This window comes from Panicum virgatum, chromosome 5N (genome assembly GCF_016808335.1).
Source record: "Panicum virgatum strain AP13 chromosome 5N, P.virgatum_v5, whole genome shotgun sequence".
NCBI lineage: Eukaryota > Viridiplantae > Streptophyta > Magnoliopsida > Poales > Poaceae > Panicum > Panicum virgatum.
This window is the reverse complement of record NC_053149.1, coordinates 28,474,534-28,495,415: the sequence shown is the minus strand read 5'-3', so window position 1 is coordinate 28,495,415 and position 20,882 is coordinate 28,474,534. Positions and strand designations below refer to the sequence as shown.

Sequence of the window (20,882 nt, the reverse complement as noted above, 5' to 3'; positions counted from 1 at the left end):
CTTCACTCTCAGTAATCTCTTTGGATGAAAAGCGCGACACATCCTTATATCCAAGATAATGAAAGCCAAAATGGTTGCGCTTCTACAACGGCTGGATTCACCGCTGCATCAAGGACATTACAACTGCCGCTCCGGTCAACTTCTCCTTCCTCAGATCTTTGATCCAATTCAACAACCCATTTACTTGAAACTTGTTGAGAGGAGAGGTTGACCATTCACTGTGGATCTTGGGAGGACTAGGTGTCCTCTCAGGCAATGATGGAGCATGGTTTTCAATATAAAACCACCTCGATTTCCAATCCATCACCTTGCTCGACAGCTTGTATGGGATATATACTTTTTTCATCCCCTGTTGCAGCTGAAGCCCGGCACCACCTACATATGCTATTTCCTTCTCGCTTGGTTGGGACTTATGGTGGAATAGATAACGGAAAAGATCGGAATAGGGCTGGATGCCCCAAAAATCTTGCAAAGATGAACAAAGATTGAGATATGAAGAATGGAATTTAGGATCAAGTGATGTGCTTGAATCCCCCAGTGATAAAGAAGGCCACAGATGAAATTGCAAGTTGGAACTGCAAACCCACGCTCAACAAATGGAGTAAAAGCAACGACTTCATCCGTCTGTTCATATGGTCGCCTATGACCCAAGGCGGATCGCCAAAAAACTATGGAGCGAGACTGGATAAGATCCTCTTTCACAAGAGAAAGGATATTAGATTCAATGCACTTACTCATAAGCCATCTATCATCTAGTGTGGGAGCAGTACTTGTGACCTCCTTCTCCTTCCCTTTGTACAACTTCTCCAGTGCCATGCGAAAATCCACCAAAGTCATCGAGCGCATACACTCGATGGCTCCGATAGTTTGCGAGATGAGTGCGAATCAACCAAATAGTGTGGATCAGGAGGGGGCCTGGGCGCAAGATTGGAAAGAGCTCAAGAACATATCTGAATCTAGAGGCGGAAAATGCAAGATGGCTAAAGGTGGCCGGAGCAACGGATGAATAGGATAAAAAACCCTAAGCCGCACGGTTAAATAACCAGTGATGGTGGCAATTTGGTAAATCGTTTGAAGACCAGGAGAGACGTTTTAATTTATTTTTGAGCAGTAATTCAGGGATTTTTATTTTGTTATCTGTTTAACCATTTTTCTGGGATTATATTTCGAAAAAAGAGGGTTTTAGACTCCAGAATCAAGCTACCCATCTATACCATCAGGATAAATTATTTTCCACGAGTTCAACCTCAGGCTTGGGGGCTACTCTATATGGAGCGCTCTCGTCGCGCACCATATAAAAAGAAGATATTCAGAGTTTCAGCACCTCACAGCCTCAATGCATACTCAAAACACTCGACGGGAAGCTTGGAAACACGCGATGGAGCACTTAGAGTACTCGAAGCACTAGAAAGACGTCTTCATAAGTGCTCGACCCCTGCAGTACTTGGCTACGAAGAGCTCAGTAGCTTGTCAAACCCGGGGCAGCTGAACTGCTCAAAGGCGTGAAATATTCTAGAATAAGAGATATCGCATGGCATGTACCTTATCCTATTATAACTACCCGTACATGAGAAAAACTAGTCGAATAAAAGGAAACTATCCGATAGGCATTGGGAAGAACTCATTGTACAGTATTTGACCAGGATTTCCATGTAACCTTGTCCCCCAGACTATATAAGGGCGGGCAGGAACACCCTCGAAACATAATCTCATCTAAGGCAATACAAACAACCAACAAGATATAGGGTATTACGCATCTCGTGGCCCGAACCTGTCTAAAACTTTGTGTTCCTTGCACCATCGGTTTCAGACCTCAGTGAAACCCCTCCTACAACTATACCCTAAGGTGGGCTTGGCGGCTAAACATTGACATAGCAGCAAGAGCTTATCCACCAGGAGTTTGATTCTTAGTGTTTGTCATTTGTTTTCTTTATTTTTTCCCTAATTGGAATGATGTTTCCTTTAATTTGTTTGATTCAATCGCATGATTCCATTCCTGCCATGGGAAGCAAAGCATTGGAGATCACACATTTACTGTTTTCTCCTTTCTTGCTCGAAATTGTTTTTTGTCGCGGCTGCTTGTGCTGGATTAATGTTATAGCTTTATCTTCCAGCCTTCACCTGCCCTCACGTCGTCCCTTGCATCGCTGTGCCGCGGCCTGCCGATCTCACCGGCTCACCCGCGGCAGCGTTGGCCTACCGTGTGGCACCGCTTCTCTGTAGCTCATGAGCCAAAATGAGCTGGCTCGAGCTACTTGCGAGCCGAGTTGTGTTTTCTACTGGACTTTGCCCCCCCCCCCCCCTAATATTTCCTGGTCCTGCCGTGCATAAGTTGGTACAAACAAAAAATTTCATACACATGGTGGTGAAAAACGAGTAAGTTGTTCATACTCGTAAGTTTGTATACAAATTCTCAGAAAATAAAAGTTATCACGTATGTAAGACAAAAGTTGTAAAAAACAGAATCTATTATAACATAAGTTGCCAGATATTTAAGATGGAAATTCCCATAAAAATATTTTTATAAGTCAACACAAAAATATAATTTGTTATAATCTTAAGTTATCACAAATAAAATCCGTCATATATGTAAGTTGTCTTAAATAAAAGATGTTATACACATAAGTAGTAAAACAATAAGTACGTTGTCGTACATAAATTTATATAAAAATTGTTATAAAATAAAAGTTGTCGCACATGTAAAATGAAAGTTACCACAAAAACACAATCTATTATACACATGATTTGCACACATATAAAATATAAATTACTACAAATAAAATCTATCATACATATAAATTTACGAAAAATGCTATACACATAAATTATCACCACAATAAGCTGATATACACATTAGTTGCTACATAAAGAAAAGTAAGTCATCACATAAGTTGTCATGAGCCATAGTTGTGACTCTAGACCAAGTCAAGGTCGCTTGCGGATTGTGAGATGGGCCTCGGAGCGAAAGGCCACAAAGGAATGAAGGGCCGCTCCAGGGAGCATGCGGGCCGCATGGGGGAAGGTATGAAGGCATTGGGCCATGGCCATGCAGATAAGTTGCTACTATACACATACTAGCAATTTATATGTGAATATTGTAGCAACTCATTTGATAACCTTCAAACTCACATTTACATATTAGCTGTTACTACTCCAAAACAACTTCAAAACATATGCAAGTAGGCTCTAGTTTTGTTCATCTCGTCGTTTAGAACACAATGATGCAATTGTCTCGAAACAGAAGTAATGTGATGGAGATTAAATATTTGTAGTAAATAAGTTTTATTGAAAAAACTCCCTAGATATACTGTATGGAGCTACTTTTGGTCAGACCGATACTCCCACATGTTCATATTCTTACGGTTTATCTATCTTGCACAATGATCAACATCCATCTATTCGCGCAAAAGCCCACCACGTACGCATTCTAATCTGCTATATCAAGCTTCTAGTCCAACGGGATAGCAGAATAGTTTGCAGCCTAGCATCTGGATCCTCGCAGGCTGCGCATGTTGGTCCACGTGGGGTTACGCGATCCAGCGTGAGCACGACGGTATGCGCGATAACTTTTTATATATTCTTACGGGTTATCTATCTCGCACAATGACCAAAGTCTATCTATTCACGCGAAAGCCACACCACTAGGCATTCTAATCTACTGTATCTAGCTTGTGGCCCAACAGGATAGCAGAATAGTTCGCAGCCTAGCATGTGGACACTCGCAGGTCGGGCTATGTGGGGTCGCACAATCGAGGACGAGCATGGCGGTACACGCGGTAGCTTTTTCCTGTATTTATTCTAGGGCATAAGGAATATCAACATGGACTAAAATTTGATGGGCTCTTTTTAACCAAAAAAAATGAAAAATGGCTTAGAAATTTTTGGCAAAGTTTTATTAGGAGCTTCCTCGCCAAATAAGGTTGGTGCAGGCCATTTCGGGCCCAATTGTACGTGGACCAAGCCCAAGCTCCGATCAGCTATATTTGATTAATATTGATATTCATCCAAAGCATTACTGCATTTCTTACCATATATTTAATGATTGTTGTTGATCGTATATACAGGTAAATAACAATACACAAGGTCACCGTGGTAATATGATCATCAACATATAAAAACCGAGAAACAATATTTCCATATTGTTCGATCACAATCACGTCATATACCAAATAGCACAAGTTTCTAGATAGCACGGAACGGCTCATAAAATAGTATTTCCCAACATCAACCAGATAGCAAACATAGGGGCTGTTTAGTTCCCAAAATGAAAATTTTTTGATGTCAAATCGACTGTTTGACCAGATGCCGGGAGGGTTTTTCGGATACTAATTAAAAAAACTAATTTCAGAACTCACCTGGAAACCGTGAGACGAATTTTTTGAGGTCTTTGACCGAGGTCTTTGACCGCATCATCACCACATGTGAGTTACTGTAACACTTATGAATAATTATGCACTAATTATATTCAAAAGATTCGTCTCGTCATGTACATTCAAACTATGCAATTAGTTTTATTTCTTAACTATATTTAATACTACATGCATGTGTTCAAAGGGGAGGTAAAAAATTTTGGGTGAAAATTTTTGGTAACTAAACGGGCTCATACATCATTATATCATGCCTCTGTCTAGCCTAAGAAAAATATAACAAGTCCAAAAACTACAGAATGCCTCGTTTATTTCAGGTCACCTTACAGTTACAGGCCACGATACTACTTGGCGTACCATACAATCATGTGAACTGCGAAGTCTGGTACAGACCACTGATCTTGTAACATCAAGCTTTTGCTTTCTTTCACAGATTGCTCGAGTCAAAACTAACAAATCCCTTCTCTTTTAAGCTCTCGATGGTCTCCCTGATGCTCGTCTCCAGTGGAATCAACTCGATGCCTAAGCTTCTTATTTTCTCCTTTGATACCTGGTATGTTGGGACAAATGGCTTGTCATCTGCACACCTGCAGAGGAGCGCACTTAGTTTTTACTTATTCTGTAGACAAATAGTGCAAGTAGCAGTTTGTTGATCCTAATAGTTAAATGCTTATTAAGGAATATGGAACCCTGACAGTGCTGACAGTCTTTGGCTGGCGCCCACTGCCAGTAACTCCATGGTAGGACCGCACTGTTAGCACAGGCCGGCACCCTACCACATTTTTTTAGGGAGGCACGACAAGGGGATTTTTTTGTTTGTGCAACCTCGATTTGAACCCTGGCTGGCAGGTATCACTATTTTCGTGACCACCCACCTCCAAACAAGGCGTATGTGTAAAAAGTATTGTATTAGATAATTGTGAGTCCAGGAGGCATCACATTTGATAATTGTTTCAATGAATATTAACTTACTTGTCTGCAAGAGGAATTGTAGGATACATCTTTCGTATGATGTTGACAACTTCTGAGTAGTGAACAACTCTTTCCACCATGCAATATCTTCCATTTGCTGAGGGAACTTCATATGCAAGGATATGTGCCAGTGCAACATCTTTAACATTCACCCATCCAAAGCTGAAATTGGGATATGTAGACCATGACCCTGTAATAAGATGGGATGTATTTGCATTAATCTCTCCATTTTGATGTTGATATAGAATCATCTGTTTTTCTTTTTCAGCCATAAGCATACACTCTCTTCAAATTTTTCATAAATCACCAAATCACCCTCACAGCTAGATGCATATATGTTTTAACACTCATGTGGAATAAAGACAGTAAACAGCTGTCCAGAAATTGACAACAGAATAATACAAGAATAGTAGTGTCATGTAGCACAGATACAGATACGCGTAACGGTATCGGAAGGATACGGATAGGCGGATACGGCAATTTTCTAAAAAACCCGATACGCAGAAATGTTTTACTATTTTTTAAAATAAATAAATAATAGCACATATGTAAATTACCTTGCAATAGTAATTACCAGCCAAAGCCAAAGCACACAGGAACAGCCGAACAGGACATCAAATTCACAAATCACAAGTGCAGAGTAACATAGCAACAAGTCTCAAATTCTCAAAGTGGAGCCTTGACATAGGGAAGCCTTGATGTCTGTTGTGTGTGTGCCTTCAGATCCTATGCTAGCACTAGCACTACTCATATTTGGGGACGCCATCTACGGCATACAAGAAATCAAGCAACAGGAAGTCACTAACTGCGCGTCTGGACTGCAGAAATAGAATAGATCGAGAATGGGGACAGGAAGACGAAGTGGGGAGCAAAGAAATCAAGCAACAAGCGGCCACGAACTGAAGAAGAGGAGATCGAGAATGGGGTAGAGGATTAGCTCACGGGAGTTCGCTGGAGCTTGGATCCGTATAGCAAGGGCGGAAACTCGTCGTTGGCGGCCGGTGGGTGAGAAGGGACGGAGGCTCGTCGCTGGCCGAGCGGAGGCGGAGGCTCGTCACTAGGCGGAGATGCGGCGCGAGAAGGTTAGGGCGTCGGGGCGTGCGGCAGGTTGGGCGTCATGGAGATAAGGGGTCTTCTTAGTGGGCTGGGCCGTATCCTCAGGCCTGATACATATCGGCCCACGTATCCAATATTCGCGAAAATAATAATAATAATTCGGATACTCGGAGGATACGTATCCATGGCCTATTGAATACGTATCCATATCCGATACGTATCGGATAGGCGATACGCTACTAAACTACGTATCCGTGCAACAGAGGTGTCACATGTGAAACAATAGTCATATACAAGTATGATGAATGCCACGGCAATAGAAACTTATAGAGCCGTTGATATAAGGGGTAGCACAGTCCAAGCTGTTGATCTGGGGGTACAAACTTAAAGACTGATGACATCCACACATTCAAGTAGCTTTGGAGGATAATGAGGTTATATGTGTATTTGACCTGTAGCTATAGAAGACATGATTATTATGGCAGACTTAACAGTATTTTTCCATGCGTCCCAGTACTTGCAGAAACAGGAACTAAATTCCTGAGCTCGAATGCACAATTTATAACGGATGCAAGTGTAGCTACTATTGTTACAGATATTGTATAACACATAACAAATAAAGAACGAATGTGTTTGCAAGAGTTTAAAAATGAGTTGGTCCAGCAACATACCGTTAATTAGCTTTAGGATTGCTTCAGCACTAGTATTTAGTGTAGGCTGCAAAAGGGGTCCAATAACCATTGCTGGGTTTATCATAACAATTTCCAATCCATTATCTCTAGAGAACTTCCATGCAGCCTCCTCTGCAAGCGTCTTGGACACAACATACCATTGCTGCCAAAGAATGAACAATTAGACAAGAAGAAATGATAACAAATGGTAAAACACCCTGAGATCATTGATATAGGACAATGGAACAAAGCAATCAAACCCTGCTACAATGGTCACATGCAAAATCAGATTAACAAATGTTGGAAGAACTCACCCTAAGGCAGCAATGCTAACTATTACTGAAGTCAGGATTTGGACTGCAATTTACTAATTACAACAGTGGCATCAATCAAGTGGATCAATAAAGAAGTCCACTTGTTCCCAAAAAAAAAAGTAAAGAAGTCCACTTCAACATTCACCAGAAAATATTTAATACTAATGACAAGAGCAGCATCAATTAAGTGGATATGTAAAGAAGTCCACTTCGACATTCGCCAGAACCTATGTACTAGTAGTCTCTGTTAGATGTATATATGTATCTTGTAGTTTTCCCATTGTATAAGAGGTTTTGTGCATATTTCCTAAACCTGTACATATATATATTCAAGCCTAGAGCCCTCATGATGAATACAAGTGCTATACATAACATGGTATACAAAGCCAAAATTTAGGGTTAGGGTCCGTTTTCCCTCTCCTTCGATCTTCCCCTGCACGTTGCACTTGCGTGCATCTCATCTCCACTTCAATCGATTTGAGCTCTTCCTTTTTGAGCGCACAATCGATTTTCTTCCCGGCGTCGTCGATCTGCGCCAGGGGCCGCGCCGCTGTCCACAGCCGCGCCACCGCCCCCCTTCCACCATCCAGGGGCCGCACCGCCGCTCCTTCTTCCAGCCGCCGCCAAGACGCATCCTTGCCGGGGTCTGTGCACCCTCCCGCCCGCCTGCCGAGATCTGCCGCCCGCCGGGATTCGCCCGCGCCTGGCTTCCCTACGGACGTGCCCTCGCCGGGACAGGGCCACTGCTGGGACGCACAGCCCAAGCCGCCGCGGTCCTCTCGCCGGGACGGCCACCGCTGGGACGCGCCGCCCAGGTCGCGGTCCTCTGTTTTTTCTTCTGCTCCCCTGTTTCCTGTTCAATCGAGCTCTAAACAAGGGGTAAGCCTCCTGTGTGTAAAAAAAGAAAAAAAAAGAAAGAGGACTACTGTTTTGTTCGGTGGCTTCTTGTGACTCTATTTGTCGCTTTATTTTGCCCCCGAATTTAACAGTAGGGTACTAAAAAAAATCAAAAAAAAATTGTTGCTGCCGCCGCCGCTTTCATTTGCGCTCTCGCCATCGACCGCTGCTTTTCCTTTGCGCTCTCGCCGTCGCCCGTGGCTGTTTGGGATGTCATCCTCTTCCGTTCCGTCATCTGGTGGTGTGCAGATTATGCGATGTCCGGTGCTTTTCAATGGCACCAACTATCGCGACTGGGTTCCTCGTCTGCGCTGGCACATGCGTGGTCTTCGTCTTTGGGAGTTTATTACTGGTAATATACCCTGCCCATCTCCTCCTGTTGTTCCTATCAGGCCTACTATTCCTGATAAGGCTACTGATGATGTGAAGACAAAGATGCTTGATGATTATGATGCTAGTATGGATTCCTATGCATCTCAGTTTGTTGCATACATGACATGGTTGGATGAGGATGCTTGTGCTAGTGCTGTTCTTGCTGCTAGTATGGAGGAGCAGATTTCTGCAGAAAATTGTTGGTTTTGAGCATGCACATCAGATGTGGGTTTTTCTTCGTGGGCGTTATGAGTCTACTGGTCAGTCTACCTATATTGCTGCTCTACGTCAGGAGTAGCTCTTGTGCTAGAGTGATTCTATAGTTGATGATTTCTATGCTCAGATGTCTGCAGTGTGGCGTCAGCTTGATTCGATTGGTCCTCCACTATCACCCAGCACTTGTGACTCGTGTAAGGCTCAGAAGGTTGCTCTGGAGACTAGGCGCACTTATGACTTTTTGAGTCATCTTCATGATGAGTTTGAGTAGCTTCGAGCTCAGTTGGTCTCTCGTGTGCCTTGTGTTTCTCTGATGGAGGCTCTTGCTGCTGCTCGTAATGAGGAGCTTCGTCTTCGTAGTGCTGGTCTATTGCATTCTTCGTCTTCTTCAGTATTGGCTGCTCGGTCTTCTTCGTCTACAGCTGTCACCCCTCCACCTAAGGCGCCTCTTTCAGTAGCATCTTCTTCTGAGGGAGGAGGGGGTAGTCGTCTTTACTGTGACTATTGTGGTAAGAAAACTCATGTGGAGGCATTTTGCTTCAAGAAGATCAGTCTTGCCGAGGTGGTAGTGGTCGTGCTTCACAGGGTACAGGTAGTGCTGGTGGTTCTGATACTGGAGGCACTCAGCAGAGTTCTACTGGTTCTGAGACACAGGAGATGCTCATGTTGCTTCGTCGCCTTGCTGCCTCTGCGCCATCGGGAGCTGCTGGTTCTGTTACTCAGTCCTCTGCACAGTCAGATGCTGCTACTGCTTCTCAGTCTTCTTCAGGTAATTTTCCTTGCATTCTAGATTCTGGTGCTTCTTTTCATATGACTCCTGATCGCACTAGTCTTTCTTCCATTAGTACACCATCTATTCCTATCACTGTTCAAACTGCGGATGGATCGTCTCTCTCTGTTGCAGGGCAGGGAACTCTTTCGTCTCCCTCTTTTCATGTCCCTACTGTTTCTTATGTTCCCAAACTAACCATGCAGCTTATCTCTGCTAGCCAGCTCACTGATCATTATTGTCGTGTGATCCTTGATTCTGACTCTTGTTGTATTCAGGACCGCACGGGTCTTCTGGTTGGTACTGGCCCTCGTCGGCGTGATTCTCAGCGCTTTCGGAGCTTGACTGGCTTCGTTTTCCTTCCGCTGCCTCTGCCAGTCTTGTTGGGTCTGCTGCATCTACGTCATCCACATCGTTTTTTTGCTCAGTGGCATCATCGCTTGGGACATCTCTGTGGCTCGCGTCTGTCTACGCTCGTTCATCGTGGTCTTTTAGGGTCAGTCTCTGGTGATGTATCTCTAGAACAGTGTCAGGGTTATCGTCTAGGAAAACAGCTCCAGCTTCCTTACTATTCTAGTGATTCGGTGTCGAAACATCCTTTTGCTCTTGTTCATTCTGATGTATGGGGTCCAGCTCCCCTCGTTTCGAAAGGAGGCCATAGATATTATATCATTTTTATAGATGATTTTTCTCACCACACATGAGTTTACTTTATGAAAAATCGTAGTGAGGCTTTGTCTATCTATAAAAATTTTGCAACTATGATCCGTAGTTAGTTTGATACTCCTATTAGGGTCTTTCGTGCTGATTCTGCTGGGGAGTATTTATCTGGAGCACTTCGTCAGTTCCTTTCTGAGCAAGGCTCTCTTGCTCAATTCTCTTGTCCTGGTGCTCATGCTCAGAATGGTGTCGCTGAGCGTAAGCATCGTCATTTGCTTGAGACTGCTCGTGCTCTTATGATTGCTTCTTCTATTCCACCCCATTGTTGGGCTGAACCTATTTCCACTGCCACTTATCTGATTAATATTCAGCCCTCATTCTCTCTTCATGGTGGGATTCCGTATGAGCGTCTTTGTGGCAAGCTTCCTGGCTATTCTTGTCTTTGCCTTTTTGGATGTGTGTGCTATGTGCTTCTTGCACCTCGTGAGCGCACTAAGCTAACCGCTCAATCTGTTGAGTGTGTTTTCTTGGGATATAGTGCTGAGCATAAGGGGTATCGTTGTTGGGATCTTGTTGGCCGTCGGATAAGGGTTTCACGGGATGTTACTTTTGATGAGTCTCGTCCTTCTGATGCTTCACATGCATCTGTCATTGAGCCACTCTCTTTCCTACTGTTTCCTGATACTCCTATTGCCCCTCCACACCTAGTGCCTTCCTCTGAGGTTTCTGTTGAGTCTCCTATAGTTCCTTCACCTGTTGAGCCTTCTTTTATGGCTCGTTCATCTGTGGTCCCTTCTTTTTAGGAAGATATTCCACCGGTTCCTGTGGGCACTGCTTATGACAGTAAACCGCCTGTCACATGTGTTTACACACGTACTCGACGGGTTGCGAAACCATCTTCTGATGCGCCATCTCCTTCTGATGAGCCATCTACCTCTGTTGCACCTTCTCCTCTTGATGATTCATCTTCTTCTGATATATCATCTCTTCCTGATGAGAGAACTTCTGGTGTGGGTTCTACACGGTATGCTCTTCGTGATCGGCAGTCGATTCGGCCTCCAAATAGGCTTGGATTTGATGGTACTGTTCTTTCTGAGCCTACTTCTTATCGTGATGCCATTCATCATCAGAAATTGCAACATGCTATGGCAGAGGAGATTGCTGCTCTTGAGCGCACTGGCACATGGGATCTTGTTCCTATTCCTACACATGTCCGTCCTATAACTTGTAAGTGGGTTTACAAAGTTAAGGCCCGCTCTGATGGTTCTCTTGAGTGCTACAAACCTCGTCTTGTAGCGCGTGGTTTTTAGCAAGAGCATGGTCGGGACTATGATGAGACTTTTGCACCTATAGCTCATATGACCACGGTTCGCACTCTCCTTGCTGTGGCTTCTGTTCGTGAGTGGTCTATATCTCAGCTTGATGTGAAGAATGTCTTTCTTAACGGTGAACTCCGTGAGGAAGTGTATATGCAGCCACCATCTGGGTATTCGGTCCCTGAGGGTATGGTTTGTCGTCTTCGCCGCTCGCTTTATGGCCTCAAGCAAGCTCCTCGTGCTTGGTTTTAGCGTTTTGCCTCTGTGGTCATTGCTGCTGGCTTTTCAGCCAGTACTCATGATCCTGCGCTCTTTGTTCACACTACCTCTCGTGGTCGGACTCTTCTTCTTCTTTATGTTGATGACATGATCATGACAGGAGATGACCCTCAATTTATTGCCTTTGTGAAGATACGTCTCAGTGAGCAGTTTCTTATGTCTGATCTAGGTCCTCTCCGTTACTTTCTTGGGATCGAGATTTCTTCCACACCTCAGGGTTTTTATCTATCTCAATAAAAGTACATTCAGGATCTTCTTGATCGTGCTGCTCTCACTGACCATCGTACTGTAGAGACTCCCATGAAACTTAATGTTCATTTTCGTGCCACTGATGGGGAGCTTCTTGCAGATCCCACTCGTCATCGTCATATTGTTGGGAGTCTTGTCTATCTTGGTGTTACTCGTCCCGATATCTCATATGCTGTACATATCCTGAGTCAGTTTGTGTCTGCTCCCACTCAGCTTCACTATAGTCATCTCCTTCGTGTTCTACGTTATCTTCGTGGGACCATATCTCGTCGCTTGTTCTTTCCGCGCTCCAGCTCTTTACAGCTTCAGGCATATTCTGATGCTACTTGGGTTAGTGATTCCTCTAATCGTCGATCTCTTTCTGCTTACTGTGTTTTTCTTGGTGGTTCTCTCATTGCTTGGAAGACTAAGAAGCAAGTAGCAGTTTCTCGTTCGAGTGCAGAGGCAGAGTTGCGAGCTTTAGCTCTTGTGACAGCAGAGGTTACTTGGCTGCGGTGGTTGCTTGAGGATTTTGGTGTCTGTTTTTGGGTCGACTCCTCTTTTGTCTGACAGTACAGGGGCCATCAACATTGCTCGTGATCCGTTGAAGCATGAGCTTACTAAACACATTGGTGTTGATGCTTCATATACACGACCACAGGTACAGGATGATGTTATTACTCTTCAGTATGTGCCTTCAGAGCTTCAGTTGGCAGATTTCTTTACGAAGGCACAGACCAGAGTTCAGCACAGGTTCTATCTCTCCAAACTCAGTGTCGTTGATCCACCTTGAGTTTGAGGGGGGGTGTTAGATGTATATGTGTATCTTGTAATTTCCCCATCGTTTAAGGGGTTTTGTGCATATTTCTTAATACATGTACATGTATATATTCGGGCCTAGAGCCCTCATGATGAATACAAGTGCTATTCATAACAGTCTCCTGTACAATTTTGTGAGTCTCATCACCTATATCACATAATATGACCAAACTCTGTACCCAAACCTAATCAGGATACACATAGAGCAAGATATTAAGTGAATTTTATGCAACTAGGATGACCCATGCATTTTGCAATACGCAGGCCTCAACCCAATTAATAGGCTTAACTAAGAAAAGTAACAAGCGTCAACACTAAACGCAATGAAGCCATCACCCATTATCATTAGAAACAAAATGATGCAGTTAATGGTGAAGGTGTATTGCACGATATACAAAGTGTGATGGGCATGGTAACCCGAATAAAAAGAAAACAATTGAAATACAATTTAAATCAATTAGTTTGATTGAGCAAAATCTTCAGGTATAAATATTTCTAAAGAGAAAAGAAAGTCAATACGAAAGTAAATAAAGCGAGGAATTGGAATGCAAGCAGATTGGCAGACATTGAGACATGCAGAGGAACCAGAATCAGAACCATGTACATGATAATCACTCCACCATGTGTGCGAAACAACTAAAACAGTACCAAATTAATTTATCTACATAAAGGCATGTGAAGAAATAATTATTTATGGCAGAAAGGTGGTATAATACCTTATTCTTTTCACAAATTTGTGGATCAGAAAACCATGTCTCATCAACTATAACTTCAGGAGTTCTTGGCTTTCCATTGTAGGCAACAGCAGCAACGGATGATGTCACAACAACCTTTTTAATAGAAGCTTTCGTGCATGAACCAAGAACATTGAGCGTTCCCTTAACTGCTGGGTCAAGTAACTCAGCCTGAACGACACATAAAATAAACAAATAGAACTCCTTATATAACTAGAAAATTTCAAATTCTTAGCAAAGTTAAAATCCGATATGTAGATCCACCTCCAGCAAGGTGATATCACTAGATAAATTGTTGAGCACCTCACCTGATATTGTTAAGCATTATGTCTGTTCAAAAACTATGAATCCTGTTTTGAAATAAATAAATTCTCTGGTTGAATCAGATGGAATAAATAAGAAGGATCGGGTATTGGTATGGCCAGTGAAAAAGTCCCAAGAAGAACTTTGGGACTAAAAAGAGGAGTGAATTCCCTCGATGCCATTAGAAATTATAGGACTTCCCTCAATACCATCAAAATTCTTAGGTTCCCATGTGTGCTACTAAATAAAAATTCACCTCCCTCCTATGACATTTCCGTTAGCCGGCCGTTAGAAGAGAGTTAAGTGGCAAGTGAAATGACAAGTTTGGCCTTATAACATATTTCCCTTGTATGTTATTACTGTGGACAGCAAGTGAAACAGACTGGAAGTAGTGGCAGTGGTCAGTGGGAGCAACTTAATACTAGTAACGGAAGTGGCAACTGAGGGAATAGAAATTTGAAGTAGTGGCAGTGAAAGGAATCAAAAAATTTAAATGGCAATGAGGGAAGTCATAATTTTCAGTGGCATTGAGGCAATTTGCTCTAAAAGAACCCACAGCCAAATAAGTTACTAAGAAAGAAATACTAAGAGAAGTGCACACTGGATGACAATGCCCCCAACATATCAACCAAGGAAATGGCTGGTTGCAAAAACCTGAAGTACATGTCAGTTCCTAGGGGAAGAAGAACAGTTATAAGTCGAAGTGAGGTACAGAAGCTAAATATACATCGCTTTGTCTGAAGATACCATTAATCCTCATGGGAAAAATGAAACTACTCTGGCCCTTACAAAATATAAGGCGTATTGTTCAAATTGTATCAATAAATTAATAATTCAAATATCTTTTAATATGAATTAATTTTGTAGAAATTGATGATATATTATAAGAGTAATTGATGGTCAAATTATACTTCTGAAAACTTTTCTAAAACGGAGGGAGTACATGAAAAATGTAAAAGCATAGGGCATCTCTTGTTTCCATCACATGTCCATAATACAAACCTTAGGATCCTTGACATTGTGATAAAAGGGAGAAGCAGTATGGAACACAGTTTCACAGCCCTCAACTGCAGCATCAAATGATCCCTCTTCTAGCAGACTTGCTTTAAAGAAATGCAGCCTATCCTTAGCTCCATCCAACGCACTCAGGTGCAATGTTTTCTTTGGGTCAGCTGAAAAGTTAAGGTAAGAACGTAACTGTATCTCAAAGGTAACATTATCAAATAATTAGGTCACCTATGAAATGCAGTGGGAAAAAAGCTCAGAAACAAGGGGGAAAATACAATAGTATGGTAGGAGGTAGCAGCACAATGCAAGTGCAAAACAGAGAACTGTGAAGTTGCAGAAAATTGCGAACAGACACACTTGGAAGGGGAGTAGAAAAAAAACATGAAATGGAAGAGAGTGGAAATGAGGTTGGACCCTACGACAACATATTCCTGTTCCTTTGTTCCTGAAGAAGGTTCACGACTGACACAACATGAATTGTGTTAATATGCGTGGTTTACATTTATACAGGTACAAGGTTGTTAGCCACATCTAATCAACTAACAAACTAACAGCTATCAGTTAGCTAAATATAAGGAACAGGCAATGGATCCTCAAAAACTCACAGCAGTTTGTATATCGTTCCTTGCACAAACACACGGACTGGACAGGAATTGTTCAAAGACCTTTGTGGATAGCCCATTTGTCATAATGTGTGAAAATTACTGATCAGTGGGTAAATAAGTAACTCTGAATTGACCAAGAGCACCTTATTACCTGACAAAGTGAATGTCCAACTCAATATTGGTGCTTTGTGAAGTAATAGATTACATGCCATATAAACTGCAGAGACAATGTCACAATACACAATTGTAGCCATGTCACCTTTGCAACCAAACTCAACAAGTAGCTGGCATAGCCGAACACATTCTGCAACAGCATTAGCCACTCAGAGGTGCCTTCAGCCTCAGAGCTGTTGATGTGGTCAAGCAAGCCAAACTTGGTGATGATAACGAGGAAGCAGAGATGCCATTGGCTATAGTTCACCTCATCAAGGTTGAGGACTATGGGAACGTGAGTTTTGATGTTGATCAGCTGAACATGAGAAACCAGAGCGGGGTTCGTGATGACCTGACACACGTCGAGCTCCGAGGAGCAGAGGAGGATCTAGACGGTGGGGACTGGGGAGGATCAGGAGGAGGAGGAGGCTATGGTGAGCGAGAGGAGAGCACAGCCCGGAATTTGCATATCGAGAAAACTAAACTGATACCATGAAGGAGTTTAGAAGGACTGACGCAACATGAATCAACTATGCGTGTGGTTTACATTTATACAAGGCTGTTAGACACGTCAAACAAACTAACAAACTAAGAGCTAACAGTTAGCTAAATATAAGAACTGAACTAATCAAAACAGTTTCAGCAATGGATCACCAACAGTTCCTAAGGGATCCATAGGATGCAAAGAGTTCCAACTTCGTACACTGTTCCTGTTTTCCAAAGAGGGAGTTATCTCTCCCTTTTGGAGTTGTGAGACGTTTGGGGATACAGAGTGCTATTGATTTTTTAAAAAATGGAAATAGTGAATCATCTTTGCAGTAATCAAATGGAATTGGGACCATGCCCTCTTGTTTCTAAAACATAAACAGTCAATAATCATTTCCTATCATCACTAGCTTGGGTGAGTCGAAATTCTAATGAGAAAGTGAACTCCAGAGAGCTGAAGCACCTAATTCTTGAAGCCGACAGATGGGAACAATAAAAGATGACTAAGCGACTTGAAATTTAGCAGCTTTAATCGGTGTTCAAGTCTAATGCAGATTTCGGGATGCTCAGACAAAGGGGACCAGATGGTGGAAGCACAATAGCACCAAATCTACGACCCCAAATCCCAAATTTACTGGCATCCAACATCTGGTCTCGCACATAACAAATCGTTCCCCAAATGTAACCAGCAACCAAACACCAATGGCAGGGAGGGGAAGTAAGGGGAGGGAAGACAGGTCGGGGGCGCGAACCGGTGTCCCGCACGGTGGCACGGACGGTGTATCCGCGGGCGAGAAGCAGCTTGACGATCCAGGACGCGATGTACCCCGACGCGCCGGTCACGCACACCACCTTCCCCGCCCCCGTCATCGCCGCCGCCGCGGAGCTCATGCCGTGGAGTCTCGACTAGAGAGTGGACTTAGCAGGCCGTGCTGTTAGCTGCGAAGAATCGGAGGAAACAGGGGTGCGGGTTGGTAGGTTTTAATGGCACGAGGAAGCCAGCGGTAACACTGTTCGATTTATTCGTAAAAAAATATATTTTTTAATTATCAGCATTATCTCATCTATAATTAATTTTACTACACTTATCATTCTATTTATCCTTACAAGTCAGGTTTTTTATCCACCTCCTCCACTATCTATCTGTAAGGAAAATGGCCCCATTAGACTATGATTTTGTGATTTTAGTGATTGAGTAACAACGTAATCAATGGGATTAATGAGTTTGTCAAGTGAATAACTATAGATCCCAGGGATGAAGCAAAAATCCAAGTAAAACAAAACACGAAGAAAGAACTCAAAGAAAAATTGAAATAGACAAGTTCTGCAGAAACCAGTGGCACCGGATGAACCGATGCAGGGGCACCGGAGTATCCGATAGGCATCGGATAAACCGACGCATAGGCTTCGGTACAATTTGCAGCACTGGTGGAAGACGACCAAGTGGCACCGGATGATCCGACGATGCCAAGTTTGGAGCATCGGAATAATCACCGGAGGATTTACCAGAGAGCATGTCAAGCGCGTTGAAGCCAAGTCTTCAGCACCAGATGATCCGACGAGGCACCAGTGTAACGCGTCGGAGTAATGACGTCAGCGCCTCACCTGAAGATTTCTTCAACACCGGATAAACCGACGGCCCAGGATCGGTTTATCCGGTGACTGCCACATCAGTTTTTTAGAGACTCAACGGCTACCCTGTGGCTCAGTGTGACCGGATGAACTGGTGTCCTACCGTCGGTCTATCCGACGCCACGAAAAAAGTTGGGTAACGGCTCCCCAACGGCTCTCTCCACTTGGTGGTCTATATATATGGATTCCCCCGGTCATTTGAAGTTTGCTGGAGTTACTACAACTCTCATACACACACAGGAAACCCTCCAAGCCTACCCAAGTGCATATTGATCAAATCCTTAGGTTTAGCACTAGCTTTGAGAGTGTAAGTGCTAGATTAGCTCTTGAGTGAACCAACTAGAAGATCTTGGTACGCTGGCCTCTTAGAGCATTGGTGACTCGCCGACACATCATCGACCCCCCGACTTGGTGTGGAGCGGCGACAACATCCTTGTACGGTGGACGTGGAGACTTCTTTCCTTCGTGGACAAGCTCCTTAGTGGAAAACGGGATCGAGGTGACCGTGGTTGAGTCCACGGAAGAGACTTGATTGCCGGGAAGCGATACTCTTAGCGAGTGCTTCAACAACGTGGATGTAGGGGGGCCTTTGTGGCTAACCGAAAAATGGCATAAACACCCGCGTCGAGAGTTTGCTTCCTCCTATCCCGCTCTTTTCGTTTCCGCATTTCATACTAGCAATTCTTGTATGCCTTTACTTTCATAGAGTAGTTTCTTGAGAGAAAAGGCCATAAGTTGCTATACTTTTTTGGGATAGGGGTTTCACACTAGAACAATCTTAGTTGCACATTTAAATAGCATATTTTAGTTTTATATTGTGCAATTTAGTTGGAGCCATATGTTAAAGTTTTAAGTTGCCTAATTCACCCCCTCCCCCTCTTAGGCTAGAGCACACGATCTGATCACTTTCAATTGGTATCAGAGCCGGGACTCACTTCTCTAAAAAAACCAATTCCATTGGCAATTTGTGTTTACCGGCTCATTTGATTGGTTAGGCTTCACCGCCTAGTGAGTTAGCTCTTTGGGGAAGAGATGGATTCATTAGGACCTCCTGCACATTTCGATGGCACAAGCTTCCAATGATGGAAGATTTTAATGCAATCACATCTCCAAGCAAAGAGCCTAAATATTTGGAGAGTAACGAGTGAGGGAGTGAAGAGCAATAGTCAACAAGAGAGACAATATGATGCTATTGCAAAATGTGCTATTTTGAGCTCTCTTGGTGACACCGTGTTTAAACGTGTGTTTGCTTGTGAAAATATTAAGGATTTATGGAAAACTATTTGTGAGAATCATGGGGGCACAAAAGATGTTGCAAATGAAAAATACCATGTTCTAATAGATAAACTTAATAGCTTTAAACAACTTGATGATGAGAATGCCGAATCTATGTACTCACGGTTAAATATTCTTGTGAATGAGATCAATTATTTAGGTGTGAAGAAAATTGATGATATGGAGCTCATTCGTAAGATCTTTCACTCTCTACGAAGGCCGGACTACGATTTGGTGATCATAATTCTTTATAAGAAGAAAATCGACACATTGACACCAAATCAAGTCCTCAATAAGGTGATCGCCCACGAGCTACGCCATGACATTAAGCCAAGAGCGCCACCTTCTTCACCAACACATAGTGTACTTGCATGCAAGCAAGTAAAGAAGTTGAAGAAGATGGCCATTCAAGATAGTTCAAGTGAAGGGAAAGAAAAGAAGGCATGCCAAAGCCCCTCAAATGATGAAAAAGAGCCAATGAACCCCAACCTCTACAAATAAGTCAAAAAGATGAACAAATGCTTGAAGAAAATCAACTCAATGGGGTATATGGTCTTCCTCAAGGATGGGCATCACCATCAACTCATGTAAGGTTGAGAAGAGGTTTAAAAAGAAACAATAAAAAAAGTAGAAGAAGCCCAAATGTGAATCATTTGCCATTTTTGCTAAATGGGTTAGTGGTGGTCAAGAATCAAGCACAAACTCAAATGATGAATCAAACAAAAAATTCACCATCCGCATCAATATGGTATCATCATCAAACACTTGCCTTATGGCCCAAGGTATGGAAAGCGATGTAAATGATGATGACTCTGACTCTCCTTCATATGATGAGTTTCTTGACCTAGTTCATGAGCACCAAAGAGTAATTAAAAAACAAGCTCAAAAATGTAATGCACTCAATGATCTTAATGCTACTCTTGCCACAAATTATGATGATTTGTTGTGCAAATTCAAATTGCTTGGCAAGGAGCATGAAGAGCTCAAATTAAAAATTGAGAGCATTACAAAAATTAATGACTCTTTAGAAACTAAGCGTTCAAATTCTTGCATTAATTTAATTGATGAATCTAATCCTTACAATGAGAAATGTTTTGAGGATGTTATTGTAGAATCATGTGATGACCTCATTGCCAAGGAGAATGATGAGCTTAAGCAAGAAGTACAAAGGCTCATGAAGTACTTGGCTAGATTAAAAAGGAAGAGCATAGAAAGCAATGTCCAACCTTCTCAAGATAACCGGATGACATGGTGAAGAAGCTTGAGAAGGGGTCCACCGTGACTTGCTCAAAATGCCATAAAAAAGACCACAAGTCCAATAAATGCCCTCAACAAAAGAAAAAGCTTTCGGATGAGAAGAACAAGAAGAAAACTCACAATCAAGACTTCTCTCATCTACACCAAGCCCAACCGAAGGAACAAAAGTAATAGCACTTCCTATATGATCAAGAAGAAAACCAATGGCAAAGTGGTTGCTCACAAGGTTGGAAAAGCATGAAAGGAGTTGGAATCACTCCATTTGGGTGCCCAAAAATGTCATAGCCAATATGAAGGGGCCTCAAATGGTGTGGGTTCCAAAGGAGACTTAAAGCTCAAAAATGGCAGCGGGGGATTTGGAGGCTTGGCTAACTAGAAGATGAAGGATTCAAGATAAAGAATCCAAGCTCATATCTTGGACATTTGTTGCCCAAGTCCCTCATAAAGTAATGGTAGCTAGATTTAAATTCAATCATCATATAGCTCCATTGCC

General features: G+C 42.8%; 1 protein-coding gene across 2 annotated transcripts; it reads right to left on the bottom strand.

Moving 5' to 3' along the window:
• Positions 1-4,487: 4,487 nt before the first annotated feature.
• On the bottom strand, positions 4,488-17,183 carry LOC120673364 (phenylacetaldehyde reductase-like). 2 transcript variants are annotated; one of them, XM_039954167.1, is made up of 6 exons: positions 16,978-17,183; positions 15,078-15,145; positions 13,653-13,841; positions 7,067-7,229; positions 5,340-5,529; positions 4,488-4,954 (listed from the first exon to the last, which is right to left on the bottom strand). In XM_039954167.1, the coding sequence occupies exons 1-6, from the start codon at positions 17,114-17,116 to the stop codon at positions 4,795-4,797; spliced, it is 909 nt and encodes a 302-aa protein (XP_039810101.1). In that variant the 5' UTR covers positions 17,117-17,183; the 3' UTR covers positions 4,488-4,794. The 2 variants fall into 2 exon arrangements, with proteins under 2 accessions (XP_039810101.1, XP_039810100.1); XM_039954166.1 differs by having other exon boundaries at positions 14,976-15,145; positions 16,978-17,182.
• Between the last annotated feature and the right edge of the window lie 3,699 nt (positions 17,184-20,882).